Source organism: Corticium candelabrum, chromosome 20, assembly GCF_963422355.1.
Source record: "Corticium candelabrum chromosome 20, ooCorCand1.1, whole genome shotgun sequence".
Lineage (NCBI taxonomy): Eukaryota > Metazoa > Porifera > Homoscleromorpha > Homosclerophorida > Plakinidae > Corticium > Corticium candelabrum.
In genome coordinates this window covers 6,056,059-6,075,867 of record NC_085104.1, presented here as the reverse complement: position 1 = coordinate 6,075,867, position 19,809 = coordinate 6,056,059, and the positions used below count along the sequence as shown (strand labels likewise).

At 39.3% G+C, this 19,809-nt stretch overlaps 5 protein-coding genes, 1 long non-coding RNA gene and 1 other non-coding gene across 7 annotated transcripts; 3 read left to right on the top strand and 4 right to left on the bottom strand.

Annotated features, from left to right (window-relative positions):
- Nucleotides 1-1,061: 1,061 nt before the first annotated feature.
- On the bottom strand, nt 1,062-3,766 carry LOC134195299 (uncharacterized). The gene is made up of 3 exons (XR_009972357.1): nt 3,661-3,766; nt 3,551-3,582; nt 1,062-1,221 (listed from the first exon to the last, which is right to left on the bottom strand). It is a non-coding gene; the product is annotated as an uncharacterized LOC134195299 (long non-coding RNA).
- A 273-nt stretch (nt 3,767-4,039) lies between these two features.
- Nucleotides 4,040-4,158, bottom strand: LOC134196130 (5S ribosomal RNA). Its single transcript, XR_009972486.1, has one exon. It is a non-coding gene; the product is annotated as a 5S ribosomal RNA (ribosomal RNA).
- A 118-nt stretch (nt 4,159-4,276) lies between these two features.
- On the bottom strand, nt 4,277-8,630 carry LOC134195529 (cytochrome b-c1 complex subunit 7-like). The gene is made up of 3 exons (XM_062664564.1): nt 8,537-8,630; nt 8,310-8,479; nt 4,277-4,481 (listed from the first exon to the last, which is right to left on the bottom strand). Exons 1-3 carry the CDS (start codon nt 8,622-8,624, stop codon nt 4,401-4,403), a joined length of 339 nt encoding a protein of 112 aa, XP_062520548.1. The 5' UTR covers nt 8,625-8,630; the 3' UTR covers nt 4,277-4,400.
- Nucleotides 8,631-8,688: 58 nt separating this feature from the next.
- LOC134195806 (uncharacterized) lies at nt 8,689-11,258 on the top strand. The gene has a single exon (XM_062664890.1). It carries the CDS (start codon nt 8,940-8,942, stop codon nt 9,723-9,725), a length of 786 nt encoding a protein of 261 aa, XP_062520874.1. The 5' UTR covers nt 8,689-8,939; the 3' UTR covers nt 9,726-11,258.
- Nucleotides 11,259-14,641: 3,383 nt separating this feature from the next.
- LOC134195828 (uncharacterized) lies at nt 14,642-17,293 on the bottom strand. Its single transcript, XM_062664913.1, has 9 exons — nt 16,693-17,293; nt 16,464-16,627; nt 16,237-16,346; nt 16,104-16,164; nt 15,847-15,936; nt 15,651-15,695; nt 15,545-15,574; nt 15,305-15,482; nt 14,642-14,799 (listed from the first exon to the last, which is right to left on the bottom strand). The coding sequence occupies exons 1-9, from the start codon at nt 16,856-16,858 to the stop codon at nt 14,705-14,707; spliced, it is 939 nt and encodes a 312-aa protein (XP_062520897.1). The 5' UTR covers nt 16,859-17,293; the 3' UTR covers nt 14,642-14,704.
- A 265-nt stretch (nt 17,294-17,558) lies between these two features.
- LOC134195460 (uncharacterized) lies at nt 17,559-18,544 on the top strand. The gene is made up of 4 exons (XM_062664482.1): nt 17,559-17,611; nt 17,673-18,074; nt 18,142-18,242; nt 18,309-18,544. Exons 1-4 carry the CDS (start codon nt 17,559-17,561, stop codon nt 18,542-18,544), a joined length of 792 nt encoding a protein of 263 aa, XP_062520466.1.
- A 602-nt stretch (nt 18,545-19,146) lies between these two features.
- Nucleotides 19,147-19,779, top strand: LOC134195459 (uncharacterized). Its single transcript, XM_062664481.1, has 3 exons — nt 19,147-19,313; nt 19,387-19,480; nt 19,547-19,779. The coding sequence occupies exons 1-3, from the start codon at nt 19,221-19,223 to the stop codon at nt 19,777-19,779; spliced, it is 420 nt and encodes a 139-aa protein (XP_062520465.1). The 5' UTR covers nt 19,147-19,220.
- Nucleotides 19,780-19,809: the final 30 nt, after the last annotated feature.

Below are 19,809 nucleotides of genomic sequence, written 5' to 3'. Positions count from 1 at the left end.
AACCATGCTGATCACCAAAGCTGAGCACACCGGACTGCTGCCTAAATCTGACGTGGACGTAGGACTAGTGAACAACAAGGGGCGTGTCTGCCTACGTAGGTCTCTCGAAGAGAACGTCTACGCTTCCTTGACATACTTGAACCTTGTGTGTGTTTCTCATCGTAGATCAATAGAGTGAATGCTAACGCTAATTACCATTGAGTTTTACTGCACTAGTCTATCTTCTGTGAGAGAAGAGGGTCAAGTCTGCAGGAAGAAAACGGCCTCTTGCATCCTAATTTTGTAACAAAAAGCTCTTTTAAGGCCTTCAAAGACAAGATCCCTGTATACTTACCATTCCTGTCTAGTTCGCGTGTAGTTTACTGGCAAAGTAACTGAGATACGGACACAATTCAATTGGTGTAGGCGGAGCTTAGCACCAATGATGTGTCAGTCTGGCGCATGCTCCGTACATAACATGCGTTTTCTCTGCTACCAAGGCGATGGCTGGCCTGAAATTAGCATAACACAAAGTTTCACAATCAAGCCTACATTTTGAGATCAGGTTGTATTTCCGTTGGAGTTCCCCTTTAATTAAACATGTTTAAGCCTAGTGGATACGCACCCTTAGTGTAAATGTGAACAATCACCACAAATAAATTAACAATTACATACACCTATAAATTTCAGTGTGCATCTCTATGATGCGACTCCATATGTCCAACCATTATATTTACTAACTAAAATAGTTTTTTAATAATTATTTTTATAACCCATGCATTTACTATATAGAAAAGTCTATATAGTAAATGCATGGGTTATAAATTGTTCAATTAAATAAGACCATGCATGCATAAAGAGTAATTTATATATGTAAACTTGTTTATTATAACAATATCAATTAATCAATAAACTAAACGTCAATACATACGCCTATTACTTCTGTATACAAACTTTGTTCAACATGATGTTATCAACAAGATCACATTTCAATAGCAATTGCTGTCCTTATGATGTCAGACGTCAGATGAGATAGCTGAGCAAATAAATAATAGCAAGTGTCCATGTATTGCTCACTAAATGTCTACCTGCTTGTTCTCATTATCATGTTCTGGTAGTAACTAAACTTTTAGATAAACAGTAAATGCTATTCTAACCTGGGATATCTGCAACCAGAGTGTTTTCAGTTCTTTCAAAGCTTTGTCTTCAGGAATTTCTGTTTCAGGCATGGGAGCAAACAGTCTGTAGATAAACACAGAAATGTACTTGTTAAACTCAATCAGAAAGTAGACGTGCTGACAATCGATAGACAAATGACAAAATAGTAGACAAACAAACAGATAGGCAGACATTTGTTTCAATCAAACTTTAGAGTAATTAAACCAGTTCTTCTAAACATAGTTTAAAAATAGACAATGAAATTCCGCCAGTTGACAGTAGCACCAGGATAACAATCATCAGCTACAGTACTATATATTGAATTCAGCAATCAAAATTCATAGTAAATTTGGAATAAAGAACATCAAATAAAGTGAGTTATTCCAAGTGATAAAATAAATAATTCTTATGTAGTCAAATTAAAAATTAATAATGTAGGCTAGTCATTGATAGCCGTATGGACTACACGAAAACATGTACCCTGCTGGGCTCACCTGCCGGGTTGGTGGGCGCCTAGATGGGGTAAAGACCCCACTTGCCCAATATGGAGGGGCATAACAACACATAGTCAAATTAAAAATTAATAATGTAGTCAAATTAATAATGTAGTCAAATTAATAATGTAGTCAAATTAATAATGTAGTCAAATTAATAATGTAGTCACATTAATAATGTAGTCACATTAATAATGTAGTCACATTAATAATGTAGTTACATTAATAATGTAGTCAATTTAATAATGTAGTCAAATTAATAATGTAGTCAAATTAATAATGTAGTCAAATTAATAATGTAGTCAAATTAATAATGTAGTCAAATTAATAATGTAGTCACATTAATAATGTAGTCACATTAATAATGTAGTCAATTTAATAATGTAGTCAAATTAATAATGTAGTCAAATTAATAATGTAGTCAAATTAATAATGTAGTCAAATTAATTATGTAGTCTAATTAATAATGTAGTCAAATTAATAATGTAGTCAAATTAATAATGTAGTCAAATTAATAATGTAGTCAAATTAATAATGTAGTCAAATTAATAATGTAGTCAAATTAATAATGTAGTCAAATTATTAATGTAGTCAAATTAATAATGTAGTCAAATTAATAATGTAGTCAAATTAATAATGTAGTCAAATTAATAATGTAGTCAAATTAATTAAGCTACGAGCGTAAAAGAAGGACACCACAATAAGTGGCGGACTGCTTTGCAAGAAGCCCACTCTAAACGAGCTGATTTGACTTCCGGTCTGTCTGTCGGTATGTCGTTATCTATCTATGTTTGTAAGCATGTGTCAATCTCAGGAATTTGTTGAGCCAATCAGCAGTCCTTTGGGACACCAACAATAGGTGACATAACAATCCCACGCATTATGACAGAATAGCCAACATGTCGTAAACATCCATTTTACGGTCAAACTGTCGTCAAACCGAGAAACGCAGAGTAAAGTTCAGGTAATAGTTGTACGTGTTTGTTACTTTTTACAGAAGAATCACAAAACAAACGAATTCATCGTTCTTCAAGAAGCCAAGCTAAGATCTCATGAAACTGTGCACTGTTGCATGTGCACCACCAGCATGTCATCCGCGATTTTCAAAAGAGCAATATGTTCTAAGTAGGACTGCTGATGAACGATCAACATCGTCTTGCAAGAAAGATTCGTACGAAACATTGACGCTGCTTTCTTCTGGATCCGGTCGCTAGATGTACATGATGTCACTTCATAGTATTTTCCATGCAGCTAGGAGACGTACATCAATCTCTAGCTACAACGAATTAGCGGAACAAAAGATGGCGACGGTCAACAAAAGCATGATAATGATCTGATGGTCCATCTCAATAGTTAATTAATTTATTAACTTTCAGTGATACAAGAGCGCTATACATGCAGAATTGAGAAATAACGTGGATAACAAACCCGCTCCGTGCAAAAGTTGCCTGGCTGTGACGCATGTGCATGCATGTGCTGAATTCGAAGTAGTGTGGAACATTGATGGAACTTAGTTAATTATCTTAATCACATCAATAAACCCATGTGTTTCCAAAGAATTACTGTTTACATTCTAGCAACAATTAAGCTAATGATTAATTAATGATAATGACAATAAATAAACAAAAATTAGTAAAATTTACATTGATATTTACAATAAATACACACACACGGACAGACACAGACACAGACACAGACACAGACACACACACACACACACACGCACGCGCGCGCGCGTACCTCTAAAGCGACGGTGTAAACACAGCTTCATTTACTAGTAATGTAGTCAAATTAATAATATCCAGTACAGTCAAATTAAGACAGATGCAAACCCCCGAATAAGAGTTTATGAAACTTGACATCCAGCACCATAATCAATCACAACCGCATCTGAATAGATATTTTCACAAAGCGCTCACCTACTGAACACAACATCCATTGGATCTGACTTCTAGACGGTCACCACAAAATAAGACAGAATTGTGGTAAAGCAGTAACAAGAAAAATTAAACAATGGTATTGTTATTACCAGAACGTTTCCCACTATTCTTTGTAACTCCTTCAGCACAAACGACATAATGACGACAGCGACAACAGGAGATTGTAAATGCGCATGCTCATTTCGATCAGCTCCTTCTCTACACTTACTGATCTGTAAGGGTCACAGGTGAGACATTAACACACGTAAAAAGCTACGTTTAAAATACCTTCTAAATGTCTAAAATAGTTAAAGCTGCAAAGAGCTTGACAAAGTCGGGAATTGTAGATCGAGGCAACTTGCACGTTGGTATTAATTAATTAATTAAATGGAATTAATTAATTAAGTTAAAGAAGAGAAATAGAGTAAAGAAGCGCAAAAAAGACAAAGAAAGGATAGCAAAGAAGTAGCAAAGAAGTACAAAGAGAAAAGCCTACAACACCGGGTGTTCCCGGGCGGTCTCCCATCCCAGTACTGACCTGGCCCGACTCCGCTTGACTTCGGTGATCGGACGAGAACCGGTATATTCAAAGTGGTATGGCCGTAGGCAATCGGTGTTGTAAAGTGTGATGTATTTATACTTTCACAATAATATGCGGACACGCTCAGCCTGTCATACTTTGTTAGAGAAAGAAACAAACAAAGGGACCTGCGCCAACTCAGTAACTCATATAATAAAGACTCATATTAACAGCACTAGAGTTGACATTGAGAGTGATAGAGAATACACAAGTACAATACATGGAAGTTCAGGACATTCCACATGATTGATAGTCAACTGTCACTAAACACTACATCTTGTTCCACATCTTTCGTTCTTTCTCCTCAGTGTTCACTCTCTCTGTCATTTCCAGTAGACCATAAGGCTCCTCCTGTAACAGACAAACCATTAGTTGAACGTCACAAATACCTTAGAAAATAGTGCAATGTAGGGGTGATGTATTGCTCAGTCTGATGAATTCATGAAAGATATCACAGCAAACCCTACATGGTCTTGTTTCTATTCTTTTTCGTACGGCAACACTACATCTTTCTCATTTTTCAAAATGTTTGCATTCTTTTTCGGAACTTCTTTTAAAGGAGCACTTCACCAGTCTGACTCTGCCCTCAGCCGCTAATCGTCTCTATTAGTCTTCAAGTTGAGAAGTTTGGCGCTATTTCAGAGCAAACTTGATACCTGAGCATTATGATAAGGCTAAAAGACAAAATCGTACATGGCGGTTTTCCAAAAGATATTGAAATATAGGTTGCTCTGAAAGCTTCTTGTTTCCTTTGTAGTAATTAAGGCACAAAGTAGAGTCCGATTGTAATTTTTATTTTGTGCTCTCATTCTTTTTGCTGATGTCATAGCTAGCTTACTAATGTTTGCAATTAAAGGAAAACAAGAAGACAGAAAAATGTGTTTCTAGACAGCAATAAATAGCAAGAAATCACTTATCTTAGCTCCAGAGATTCAAACAGATTTTACCTCCAAAGAACTTTGCAACAATTCTAAGAGACTACATCCACATTCAGACAGATTCTGATCGTAAACATGCACAGTGACACCCAAAGGCTTGCTGAGCACTAGAGTCAGCTCTGGTACCCTCAGCCGTCATCTTCCGTGTAGCCTTGACATTGTATAGACAGATCATTGATAGCATAATTCTCATACTGGCAGAACTCAGAGTCAGGCATTGACAGAGACTGGACACTGACAGTAGAAATCGACACATTCCCCGTGTAGCGCTTGGTGCAGAAACTGTGTACGTTGGATTCGGTGCACATGCAATCAGAATTTAGAGAGAAACGCTAGCGCTCTAGAGTGGGCAAGAAATCTTCGATCACTGGAAGCGTTACGAAGGGTGACAACACGTACAGTCTACACGGGATCAGTGTGGGTGTGTGTTCAAATAAACTGGAAGGTGTAGCGTTTGCGTTATCGAGAAATTTTACATGAAGGTCGGTCCCTCAAAAAGGGCCCTTGCACTGCAATGACAAAATTTGAGTAGTCATAGACAATGTCCATGACACATGCTTCGCTGCAAGCGCAGAGGTTTGGTATAGAATCAGCTTTGTAGCCTAAATGGTTGATACGGATACCCGCTCTTACAGAAGACTGAACACAAATTCAACCCTACATACCAAAACAACACTACCACATTGGTGATAATTACACTAAGTTGTTTATGCTAACTGTAGTATCCTATTAATTTGTTGAGATTAAATAAGTCTGTCTTTCTACCACAACACAAATAATTGCCTAGTATCAGAAAATGCTGGAAAATAGCAACCAACATCAATCTGTTCTAAAATGGCAGATTGTGTACATAAAAGAAATTTTAGTACGCATTACAATTTTGTCTAGAAACAACTCTGAAATGCTAGATTGTTTAACGTTCCTGGTGCTAAATTAGCCACACCCGTCCATTGAAGGTCAAAGTTAGGACAGCAGAACTTGTAGAACTATTTATGTCTTGAAGTAAAAATATAAATAATAATACTAAAACTCATTTATTAGAATAGATGGGGAGCAAACTAGTTTCTACTTAGCCAGCACAGCTTAACAATAATGTGGCACTACTTTCAAAACTATAAAGCTCTAACAGTAGAGTCAAAAGCGAAATACTAGTAGTCTATAGTCTATTGCGAAGTAACCATATCTTGAAAGACTCCTTGATGACACAATTAACAAAGTCTGTTAGCAATGATATATGACGTCGAGGAAAGTTGAAAACTTTGCATAGCTGCTCAAATCCATCAAGATAAATAAATCCTCTTGATCCAACTACGATGTTAATATACTTGCATGTGCAACCTTTTCTTCTCATGTCATCCACAATCTCTGCATATTTTAGTAGACTTTTGTGATGTACAGCATTTCCAAAGTTAGTTTCATAACTAACTGTAAGTCCGATGATAAATGAAGAGAAGGATTGAGGATTCCACATGATGATGTCATGACGGAGTGATGTATGGAACATATGAGAAGAAAAAGGAGCAGAAGAGCAAGGTAGATCAGCATGCAGCTGAAATCCATGAATAAGTTTGTGCAGGTAGTTTCAGAATAGCATTGTTTATGATTGTAATGACTACGCTTCAGTAAAATGTCACAACTGTTTAACACATGAAGAAGTGTTTGTAAGTCTGTTGCATCTTGGGCATTGATCACACGATCTCTTCTTCCATAATACTAGCTTGGCATTTGTAGATAAACAATCAGATACGGCATTTAAAATAAAATTACACACTCCTTTCAACCAAATACTTGCAGCACAGTTAGTCAGATAAGCAATGGCAGCTTGCACTTTTAAAACTTTGTAGATGTGCTAGGAGATGTTGTTTTCTATCTTCTAACCGATCCTTAGTCTTATTAGAGAGATTTTTATTGCTTAACATATATATGTGTGTGTGTGTGTGTGTGTGTGTGTGTGTGTGTGTGTGTGTGTGTGTGTGTGTGTGTGTGTGTGTGTGTGTGTGTGTGTGTGTGTGTGTGTGTGTGTGTATTAAAACAACACACAAACTGCCACAATGTTAGATGACCAAGGCCGTATAAGCTGGTCCGGCTGGTCCGGCCACTTTTCCCTACGGTGAACTCTTACCAGAAGACTATTCAGAGCTGTAGGAACCTTGCAGTCTGGTTAGTCCCGTTTGGCCGGGGCTATATTTCAAAATTGTACTTCAGACAGTTAACAATTGTCTGAGTCTGTATGGTGGGTTTTGTGAGTTCTTTCCTGATAACCGTTCTCAATAATCAGGCCCGTAGGAAGCATTTCAAAAGTGGCCCGGCCTGGTGTATGCTAACAGAGTGTGGTCCAACGATAGCGGCAAGAAAGCAGTCTTCCAGCATACAGCTGGTATTTAATAATCTGTCGCAATAATCTGTACAATGGGTTCTTGAATAGATACCCAACTTGGTTGTATGGATAACTTTCACAATCTAAACTGTCCATCTAAGTGCATATTGTATCAATTTACATACAATATCTACAGTAGTTGGCAACTCACATTAGCAACAAAGTCCTGTACTACGGCAGCAAGATTGGATGGTCGTAAATTTCCAGGTAGCTTTACTTGAAATACAGAGTTTCTGTTGTTTCTGGTCAAAATTTACATCTTTCTGGCTACATTTTCCTCATGCCGAACAGCACCCAGTGATTGTCTGCCCGGCCATGTCTGTTGTTGCATGCAACACAAAAAAACAATGTGTTGTGACTGGTCACTCATTTGCATGCCATACATTTCCAAAGCGTGACACCTACCTATGGTAATTTTGGGGTATAGCCCACAAGATTTGGTAGAAATTTAACCCCCTTAGTGTATGCTCCTGTCATGCGACTTCTTCGAAGTCCCGTCCCATTGACTTGTAGTTTTCAATAAACATACATCGCTTCTTTCTTGCCTATCTGGTTTTCAATCTTTCTGCAAAGCTAAATCATAATTCATCCAAAACAATCAAAACTATCCTGCTAACAGGAAAAACAGAAAGAAAATACTAACAAAGTCAGAGTCAGAGCCAGATGACTGCCGTGGATTAAGATCACAAGCTCTAGACCAGTTATTATGTCATCTGTCCTTCTTAATTAATTAATCAACTAGACATTTAACAATTACAGTCTGTGAGTATCAGCTATAATGCTGCTATTCATAATTCAGCTAAACCCCAGCTTTACCACTTTCACAAATAAAATAACAAAACTTGCTAATAGTGGTATACCTACCTCATCCGTGTTTGTCCATTCGCTCTCTGGTAGAATCCTATGTTTCATCGAGAGATCTAAGGCTCGTGCCATCCTGTAGTTTCTTTTATCGAGCTCTTCTTGTGGAAGACGACGTAGCGCCTCTCGCACGCCCGGATACTCCTCCATTATCAAGTCCTCACGTCTCAAACCTTCAATAGGCAAGTGATACACAAAATGGACAATTCAAACCTTTCAAAATATGTTACCAAGCTTGTAATAGCCAGAAGAGCGTATAAACCATCTGGAAAGCGCATCATAAGAGCGCTGCCACACAGTCAAACGACTAGCCGCCATTTTGAGCATGCGTAGTAAGACAAATGCAATGGATTTGGAGGCTAGGGGTGACGATGCTCTTTGGCTTGAGGATGGCTCGTGTATTACAGATTCAATGAGTGAAAATGCTATGCACAGTTTAGACAGAAACGACGAGCCATGCACTGCTTTTATTTCGGCCACAATTAAATTTCATGGCGTGGCAGACGAAGTCGAAACGAAAGAGACGTTTGTGGCGAACAAGATAACCATGAAACGAGTACCACGACCAGGGTAGGCAGTACACGACACGAAGAAAGCTCTAAGAGAACTGAGAGAAAGTCAAGAGTTCCAGAGATGGGACCAGACATGTTCAATGTACAGTCCAATATACATACATATAGAGAGAGAGGCACAAGTCCAGGAGGATCCCAACTTCGAGCTCAGCATTTACTTGAGGCAGTTGCAGGTTCTGTTGTTCCAGTTACGCAGATTTGTTTGGATCAGCTCACTAGATTAATGTCATTTATTGTTTCTGGAAAGTTGAATGCTAGCATATCTCCGTGGCTGGTAGGAGCTCCCCTGACCGCCCTCCGCAAGAAAACGGGAGGTTACCGGCCAATAGCAGTGGGGGAAGTTATCCGTTGTTTAGCTAGCAGGCTTTGTTGTGCGGCTGCAAAATCTGGTCTTCCAGATTTATTGCTACCATATGGTCAAGTGGGTGTCGGAACCAAGGGAGGATTGGAAGCTGCAATTCATACATTGCGTACTGTCTTCAAGGAGGAAGGTCACGAAGATGATCTATGCTGTTTCAAAGTAGACATGCAAAATGCATTTAATGAATGTGACCGTTCATCGTTTTTGGAACTTGTCAAGGAAGACTTGCCTGATTTATTTCCCTATGTGCAGTGGTGTTACACAACTACAGGAGAATTAAGATTTGGTCAACATCGTATTTTGTCAACAACTGGAGTGCAGCAAGGTGACCCTCTGGGTCCTCTGCTTTTCTCACTTGTAGTCCTTCAATTGTTGGATACCATTGGTTCAATCGATGGACTTTTCCTTCACGTTTGGTATCTTGATGACGGTACCTTTGTTGGGACCAGAGACGCTGTGTTCTTCGTTCTTGAATTCATTGATTAACAATGGACCGTCTTTTGGCTTAAAACTCAACCTGAAGAAGTGCGAAGTCTGTTGGCCGTCAGGTGATCAATCATTTCCTAAGTTTCCATCACAAATCCGCCGCATCTGCATTGAAGATACCGGAGTTGAGCTGTTTGGGTCACCCGTCTGTGGAACGGATGATTTTTACAGTGCCATTGTAGGCAAAAGGGTTGACAGTGTGCTTGAAAATCAAAGCTTTCTGCCAGAATTCAACAACCCCCAAGTCGAGCTTCATCTACTTTGCAGTTGCCTCAGCCTCTGCAAGATCAATAATCTTCTCAGAACAGTTCCTCCGGGCACAACTGATCACCATTGGACACGCTTTGACACCGGGACTTGACGTTCTCTAGAACTTATAACTAAGACTTCTCTGCCTGATGCTTCTTGGCAGCAAGCTACTCTACCAATGCGCATGGGAGGCCTGGGGTTGAGACAGGCAGCTACAACTTCGGCTGCCGCTTTTCTTGGTAGCTGTCAAGCTTCTCGGGAGCTTTCAACACGCCTTCTAGTCCAGAACAAGAAGTTGCCTACACCTGTGTTAGTTCCAACGTCACCAATGTTTGTCGAATCACCTTGTACGCCGATATCCATCCCAGGTGAAGAAAACGCCCTTGTCCGGTATAGACAAGTTGTGGCTAGTTACGGCGAGGACGGTCATCCTAATAACTCTTCTGGTGAGTCTCAACGTGTATTACAGAGGCAGCTGGATGACGCATTGCTCTCCACCCTTAAAGACACAAGCAGTCTTTGAGACAAGGCACGTCTCAACACAGAGTCGTCAGTTCATGCTGCAGCATGGTTACGGGCCATTCCAAACGTTAAGTTAGGCCTATCCATGGCTCCGCATGAATTTACAGTTGCTCTGAAGCTATGGCTTGGAATTCCGATTATTTCTCCTTCACAATCAATACGTTGTTCCTGTGGGCGTGTAATTGATTGCTTTGGCGACCATCTTTTTGGATGTCGTCATGGTTCTTTACGTTCTAAACGCCACGATGCACTGAGGGACATCATATATCACGCATTACTGGTGGATAACGAAGGCGCTCAGCTCGAGCAACATTGTGGTCCAGACAGCAATAGCCGCCCTGGAGATATCTTTCATCCAGATTTCGCTGATGGACGACCAGGTTATTTCGACGTTTCGATAAGAAACACCATGCAGCCGGCGTACGTCGCTAAATCCGCCATTTCTGCTGGAGCCGCTGCAATGGCTGGTGAAGAAGAGAAAGACCATCGACAGACAGCGAAGTCAATGCGGCAGGAGGTTACTTCTACCCAATAATAGTGGAGTCTTTTGGTTTGTGGACGTCTTCCAGTCTTGCCACTTTGAAGGTTATCGCGTCCAAGACCACAGCAAAGACCAGAATAAGTTTTAGTAGGGCAGTCAGTAACTTGCTGCAACAGCTTTCAGTTCGCTTATTTCAGTTTAACGCACGTATGATTTGCACTAGTTTGCGATTTGACGCTGAGTTTGACTTTTGGGATTTGCCAACTTTGGCAGGGGACGGGTAGTTGTCATCTGCAATAAGAATATAATATATATATATATATATATATATATATATATATATATATATATTTATATATATATAATATAAATATATATATATAGATATAGATGTAGATATAGTATTATACGTGTACAATTGATACAACGTTTACTAAAAAATTATGATTTATTAATTAATTAATTATTGATTGATTGATTGATGATGTCTATGTACTGTGGTATTTACCCATTCTATTTCCACCTATAATTTTAACTAAGCCTAAAAATGAGGAAGTTTGACAATTGAGTGCATGATCAGAAAGGGTAACACCAAACATTACCATACCATGCTGACAGAGTGCGTGTACAGTACTGATGATATCTGTGTGTTGTGGGCTGTCTAACTGTTTGGAGTAATCTCAATCAATTCAGAGACACGTCCCAAATTTACATGTCATAATGCACAATCAAAAGGAGCCACTGCATATGACAAAGAATACATGGAATGTCAATCCCAACAAATACATTAATGATTTTCTGTTTTAAAATAATTAATTTTAAGACAACCTATGTATCTGACCTAACAAATGAAGATTTCTATGCGTAGTTTACAAAGCGAGACTCAGTACGAGAGAATCTTACAGAGGGCATTTCAGTCAACTAAAGAACTAAGTTTCGGGACTGGCATGTATTAAAAGTATGAAATTATTAGTGTAGTCGGTAGCTTTAGTGTATTGTGTATTTCGTGTTTAAGTATTCTGTGTTTGTGTATACAGCCCCTAGAGGGAACTACACCTGAGTAATCTGGTGTGATGGAAATATAGCATTAACATCACAGGGTACGGTAGTACCCTGTATGTAGAGATAGACCAGGTTGTGTGGGCGTGGTCATATTTTAGACCTTCAGAAATCACCTTAATGTGGTGCACGGCGATTGCAGGTAAAAAGACTGATGTATTATAAGTAAGCGATGTGTTATATAATCACTGATATGCTAACGTGCGCAAAGACGTAAAACTATTATATTACTACATTACATCACTCCCCCTCAGACGAGCGCTAAAGTCCGAGTCTACAATATAATCATTCAGATATTGTGGGCGAGATCTTTGACGTTGAGATCTTCTAAGTACTTGAGGAGCTTCAGTACTTGAGTTAGAATCTGATTCAACGGGATTAGGTAACTCTTCTGGATTATCCTCAGAGTCTGTGGAAATATCTGAGAGAATCTCTCTCTGTTGGTTTACATTTGTTCTAATATCTTTAAAACGCAAGTTACGTTGTACATATGGTTTTATTCTATCATGATGGAGAGTCACATCCTTCCTCACATATGGTCGACGAACCTTGTAGACTACGTCGGATATCTTTTCAACAACTTTATAAGGTTCCATCCATCGTGGACAGAAAGAACGAGATATTTGTTTCCCTCCACTAGGACGTGTAATCCACACTAGATCTCCAACACTGTATGGGGTGAAGTGCAACTTTGATTTGTTGTACTGTCTCTGTCTTTCATTTGACCTATGGCTGTAGATTTTCTTTACCCTTTGGTATATGTCAGGAACAGATGTCAAACTGTTCTCTACATAAGCCATTGGTGATGTCGTCTTGTGTTCTGTTATCCTGCACACAGAATCTGCTGCAGCTTGTAACAACGTTCTAGGCATCTCTTTGAAAATAACTCTATATGGAATGTCTCCAATCGACTCATGGTACGACGTACTAGAGGCCAGTTGGACTTGTGTCAAATGGTTTTGCCATGTTGTATGGTTAGAATCTATCACCTTTGCTAGCATTTCTCCCAGTGTTCTATTGAAACGTTCTACTGCACCATTTGCTTGGGGGTGATATGCCGTTGACTTAGTATGTCATATTTCATGTTGACTACAAAATTGTTCAAAAGCTCGACTTGTGAAACATGTTCCATTGTCGGAATGAACTACTTCTGGCAGTCCATACCTACCAATCCATTCCTGAATCTTGCAACTTACTTCTTCTGTTGTCTGTCGTTGCAATGGGCACAATTCCACATATTTGGAAAATGCATCCTGAATAACTAAGATAAATTGTGATCCCTTTTCGGTTCGAGGTAACGGTCCTTTAATGTCTATTTCGACTCTCTCAAATGGTTTCTCTGCTATAGGGCGTTCTTTCAATGGAGCTGGCGTTCTTTGATGTGGTGGCATCCATTTCCCCACATGTATGACAAGATTTGGTGTAATCCATTACATATCTGTTTACAGTGCTCCACCAAAATCGATCCAATGTCCGAGTCAACGTCTTCTTGACACCCTGATATCCTGAGAAGGCATTATCATGCGCCAGCCGAAGTACTTCAGATATCAGAGCAATAGGTACGACAATCTGCGAATGCCCTTGAGATGATGTTCTATGTAATATTCCATCTTTAGATAGCGTTAACTTCTCTCGTAGTAAACGTTGTAATTGTAGTTGTTCTGGATGATCCAAACTCAATTGCTTCGATATATCTCCACTAACATGGCTATAGATGCCGCTGATAGCACACGATCTCTCCTCTGGAAGTCCTTGAAAGTGTTTGTCGTTCAACAGTCGCTCAACATACAAACTGTTGGTGAGCTTCCTTGAGGCGAAAACAATGACGCGGGACTTGTTATATTGTCTTCCTGAGTAAACTGTTCTTCGTCATTACCAAATCCAAGACGACTGAGAGCATCCGCCACTCTATTTTGATCTCCTTTATGTATTCAGTAGTAAAACAGTATTCTTGTAATTCCGCTATCCATCTGGCACGACGGCCCCACGGGTCTTTGGCAGTAGATAGATATTAGAGTGGAAAATGATCAGTTCGCAGCAAAAATTTTGTTCCAAGCAAATGGTGTCGAAAGTGACGAGTTGCCATAACGACTGCAAGAAATTCTCTATAATATGTAGAGTATGGTCTCTCTGTCTTAGATAAAACTCTACTAAAATATGCAATCGGCCGTAGTCCTTCTGAACTTTCTTGTGCCAGTTCTGCACCAATCCCTACAGTATGGCGCGCCATGTGTGTCAAAAAGTCGTTTCGTCGGCTCATTGATGTCGACGTCGGCTCATTGATTTCGATTCGTCAGCTCATTCTCGTGCCAGACAAAGCAAGGAATTCCATGGAATTTTCATAAAAATTTCATGGCAAAATTTTCATGGAAGCATGATATTTTTACCATGGTTACCCTAAAAGCAGGGGAGAAATTTTCCATGGTAATCAGGGTTATTATTTCTGTGCAAGTATGGTACATTTCCATGGAATTATTTCTTGCTTCCATGGATCCATGGAAATAACGGTGGTGCTAAAACTAAGGGCAGTATAGCTGTTCATATGGATCAGACATTTGTTCACACGCGGGAACTCTATTTGGCACAAGAAATGGTGATTGGAAATCTCTGTATTCCACAATTAACATCTCAACATACTCTTTTAGCTATAATACGCATTCATGCAATGTCATTGGTTGCCTTGTACTCTTAAATACTTCATTTTGTCTCCCAGGATTTGGTTGATCTTTCCACTGGAAATGTCATGGTACTTCTTGATAATGACTAGGCACACAAACCAAGATCAGCTTCTGGCATTTAGCCACATTGCACAATATAGCAACACAAACTTATTACATTGTATTTTTACTTTTTGTGACTCGATTATTGAATGCTACCATGAGCATGCGGTATACAGTGCACAGGTAGTCTCTATCAACTGACTTACTATTGTAATTAATTAAGGCGTAGTGTACTTGTACGTGTGTGTTAATAATCTTGCTGAGACTAGACTTTCTTGTTGCTTGCATATAATGACTTTAAAACAAATTATATTATTATGAGAGCATGGAACTTATAGTCATTAAGCGATGATACTATTATATGGAGTGTTGCTTCAATTGTACGTACACATGTTGACTATTCTAACTGCATGGATTCCAGACTGAAGACTTACAAGCAATTTAGTTCGCTATAAAGGGTGTACATGCCATGCATGGAGTATATATTATTCAAAAAGTAGCTTTTTTTGTAAACTGTGCTCATACTGCATGTCTATATAAGTACTCACTGTGTAATTTTTCAAGCTTCTTTGGTGGCAGGCAAGGCTTTGCTTGTTTATCTTTGTGGGTTTTCAGACCACGTACACTGCTGCTAATTAATTCGTCTTTTGTAAAGACAATTGCAGCTAACTCTCTCACAGCGACGGGAGCGGATGATGCAGCTCTGCATTTTCTTTTCAACAAAGGCTAGAAAGACATCAATCATGAAATCTCTAAATTTCTGTTAACAATGACGAAAAACCACAAACCATGTCTATATTGTTGCCATCTTCATTCTCCTAAAACAATTAACACATTATTTAACTTAATAGTAATAAATTAAAGACAGGATGAAGTTTAATTGAGAAGACTTACGTTGTCACTCCCTAATTCTTCATTTCTAGTTCTTCTATTAATGATCTAAAAGAATAAAAGCGTTGATTTAGTAATTGAAAAAAAATGTTTTCTAACGTAATTAATTGTTTATCTAGAGTTTATCATGCAACACGTACAACAAATTGCACGCAGGGTGTTCTCTTAATTAAAGCAGTGAGCAGCAATTGAATCTTACCTTTTTCAAGTTATCTACCATCTTTCTCACAGTGTCTTCCAGCCGTTGTACTCGTTGTCGTAAATTTAATTGTTCAGAGGGTTGATCTTGCTGTCAAAACAACAGTAAATAATTAGCTTATGGCCTCAATCAAGTTAATCTAATTATAACATAACTATGCCATATTAATTAGTAAAAGGCAATCTTGCATGTCCAGCTAAACCAACTGACAAATTTAGTTTCCTAATGATATTGTACACGAGAGTATACGCCTATACCTGAGCGCAGTCATGCGTGATGCTTTCAATATTGATCTCTTCTGAATCTTTGTCAGGCTCGCTGCAGTTACGTAGAAATATATCCAAAACACAATCAATCGCGAACATTTCTTAAGTCAAGACTTCAGCTAACCAATGCTGTTCCAAGTCTGCAGCTGCAGGTGAATCCGGGTCCATTCTTTCTGACACCATTAGTCCACATTGATACCGAGCAGTTGAACGTGCTCGGTTAGATCTGGGCAGCTGCAAAGAAATTTAATTAAAGATATAACACCAGACTGCTACTTATTTAGCCCGTCAATTCAACCAACCGGATAGGATACGGCAGCATGCAGAGGAAGACCTAAGGTAATGACTTACTTTCTTAGCGGGTGGGGGATCGTCATCATCAGCTGACGAAGAGCTGGAGAAGACATCGACCTCTGTAAACGACCGCTTTTTCGGTCGTCTTTTTTCGTTTCCCTGCTCCATTTCCAGATTCTTCACGAGCACGTCGACCTCGTGTGCAAGAGAGCCTCGTCTATCTATTGACATTGTACACAAAATCGACTTCAGGCTCGTACAGTTGATGGGCACAAATAATTGATACCTGAAACTTTCAGAATTTTTGCTGGATACACAGAGCCTCCCCAGCGAACCATAGTCGTTTCACCAACTTCTGCCCTTCTGTCGACCAGGTCACTAGATTCCACGACAGAGTACTGCCGTTCTTCGGGCCAGAATACTAGAGCAAATTTTTTCGGGGGGATGGCCATTTCTTTCACCGAGCTTGACTATGTCGGCAACTTGCCTAGTCTTACACTCAGTCAAAATACCGGTACTAGTTGATCCCACGTTGAAACAAGCGCGCCATCATGAGTACATAATTCAATGAGTACGTTGTCCAACGAATTGGTACTCGACTACGTCAAACTTGATGGGGATTCTTGTTGAACATGTTTGCGCTGTTTCAAGACCTATATTAGTAAATATAATGTACAAAGACATCTGGCGCTGAGTCACGTCAAATCTTCAAGACCGACGACTAGTTACGGTATATCTAGTAGATCTAGAGATGGGCAGCACATACTCGGATCTTTGTGGAATGCATTCGTTTGCCTTTGTAGTCAATTCTTCTACCTGTCCCGTCGCTCCCAAGCGTACGCAGTGTACGGACAAGAGTGCAGGACATTTACGATCTAACATGCCGGTAATGTTTGTCAGTATAGTGTTGAAGCCTATTATAAGCATACAACAGACAGGCAGCTGAGACGTGTAGGTGGTACGACATGCAAATACTATAGCAGTCTATAAAGAAGTTTAAACTTGCTTTGTTGTTGTTGTTATTGTTGTTGTTGCTGTTGTTGTCGTCAAAGGTTCAATTTAGAAACTCTGAAGTTATTAAATAAATTTACATTATTTGTAAAATTTAAATATTTATACTTAATTAATTAAACAAAAATTTGATTAAAGCTTATGGAAGAGGTACAGTCAATGGACAGCACGTATTGTGAAGATGTAGAAATGAGGTTAGCTTGTTTGTTAATTAAGGTGGAAAGTACAGTCTTCCTTACATATAATATTTGGTAGCTCGTTTGAAACAGACTGTGAAATATCTGATCAATCTTCTGAAGAACTAGATAATGCGTCTACAGACTCAGAAATTGACATTGATAGTTTCTCTTCCGACATGGACAAGCCTTTGTACGACGGCTGTCCTATTAATAAGTCAGAGCACTTGACTGCCGTACTTGCTTTCATCACGCGCCATAGCTGCAATCAGCGAATGACAACAGATCTCTTACACTTAATCAGACTACACTGCCCTACAGAAAACTCTTGCGAAAAAACCTGGGATGGTCTTTCATCTAAGAGTCAGAAGCTGCTTGATCTTCGAACTGATCACACCTTGCACGACGTTTGTAGTGAGTGTGGAATTTTGTTTCCTGAAGACTGTTCCATCGTTTCTTGCCCAACAGCACATTGTACAGGGTAGAAAATTATTCTGGTCATCAATATTTATGTATCTATAGAGTCAGTCTGAATGTTGTTGGAACAGACTTAGGTACAAAGGCACGCTTGAAGATCAGATGTTTCGAAGAAGACATTCATTCATTGCAACCACATCGTTGGAAGATGAGATTCGCCTTGTTTTGGAAAGTAAACCTAATTAAGTGATCATAATAGAACTTGACTTTTTTAAGACTTGTTATCTTTGTGATCTAGATATAGGACCGGGTGTTTGGGACATCATACTTGATTACAAACGAGAGCAGTCTTCCAGCTCTACGATCAATGACATATGTCATGGAATGTGTTACAAGGAAACACAAAACTCTCTCACAGGCTCTGCAGTGACTCTACTTTTTAATACCGATGGTGTACTACTGTACAAGTCCTCATCAACCAACGTCTGGCCTATTTTTGCCGTAATCAATGAGTTGCCACCATCCATACGGTAATGTACTAGGCGTTTATCAGACAAACTACTAGTAATTACTCTTTTCGTTCTAAAGATTTCAACGCAAAAATTGCATTTTGTGTGGCCTGTGTCAAGGGCAAGGCAAACCGCCTATGACATCGCTTGTAATGCTGTTTGTAGAAGGTATGAACAATCTAAGCCGCAAAGGTTAGAGAATAGTATACCTATGATCGAGCTAGGACACGCTGAGAAATGTTTTTAATTAATTAATCATTATACACTGTATTTAGGCTTTGACTGCAAGCCTTTCGGAAATGCTCATCATGTTCATTGCACAGCTAAAGCCATTGCTTGTGTCGCAGACTTACCTGCAAAAGCTGACGTTTTATGTATGTCTCCTCACTCTGGCAATTACAGCTGTCTACTCTGCGAACAAAAAGGTGTGCATGTTTCGAGACGACGCGGGCACGTCCATGTCTTTCCCTTCTCGGAAGAAGCTCCAGCAAGAACGAAAGAGTCCTTTAAACGAAATGCACGAGAGGCAGTACGATTGCAACAACAGGTATGCATGCATAGTTAGTCCTCTAGCTATTCCTTGCAGTTATTTTCTTTTATGTAATTTTACGAGTACATATTAGACTGCAGGAGTAAAGACCGCTTCACCGGTGCTTCTTTTGTGCCATTTTGACCCAGTGAGAGGCACTGTCATCGACTACATGCACGGTATTCTGTTAGGAGTCACAAAAACGCTGTTGCACCGTTGGATTGATAACGAGCACAAAGGAGAACGATTTTATATTGGAAATGAGGTGGCAAGTGTTCTATTTGTTTTTGCTCATGTCTCGCTTGGCATAAATTTAGAAAGTTATCTTTCGTTTCTAGAGAGAGCTGATAGACCAATGCCTTTGTAACATTAAGCCTCCCGACTATGTGAAGAGAGTGCCTCGAGGTCTACAGTGGTTAGGACGCTGGAAAGGTCTACATATATACATAGATACAAAGTGGCTAGACATGCGCTGAAGTATAAATCTTCGTCTTGCAGCGTCAGAGTTCAGATCTTGGCTTTTGTTTTACGGTATTCCCTGTCTTTGGGGAATTTTGCCCAGTTGCTACTTGAATCACTTTGCCTTGTTGACGGAGGGAATTTTTATCTTTCTTAGTGCAAAATTATCTGAAGACTCTATTAAGAGAGCAGAAACCGTCTTACAGGCCTTTTTTGAGCAACTAGAGCCATTATATGGTATTTCAACAAATTTTTACTCAATTTGTCTTTAATAATTAAAGTTTTTTATAATATTAAAGGTG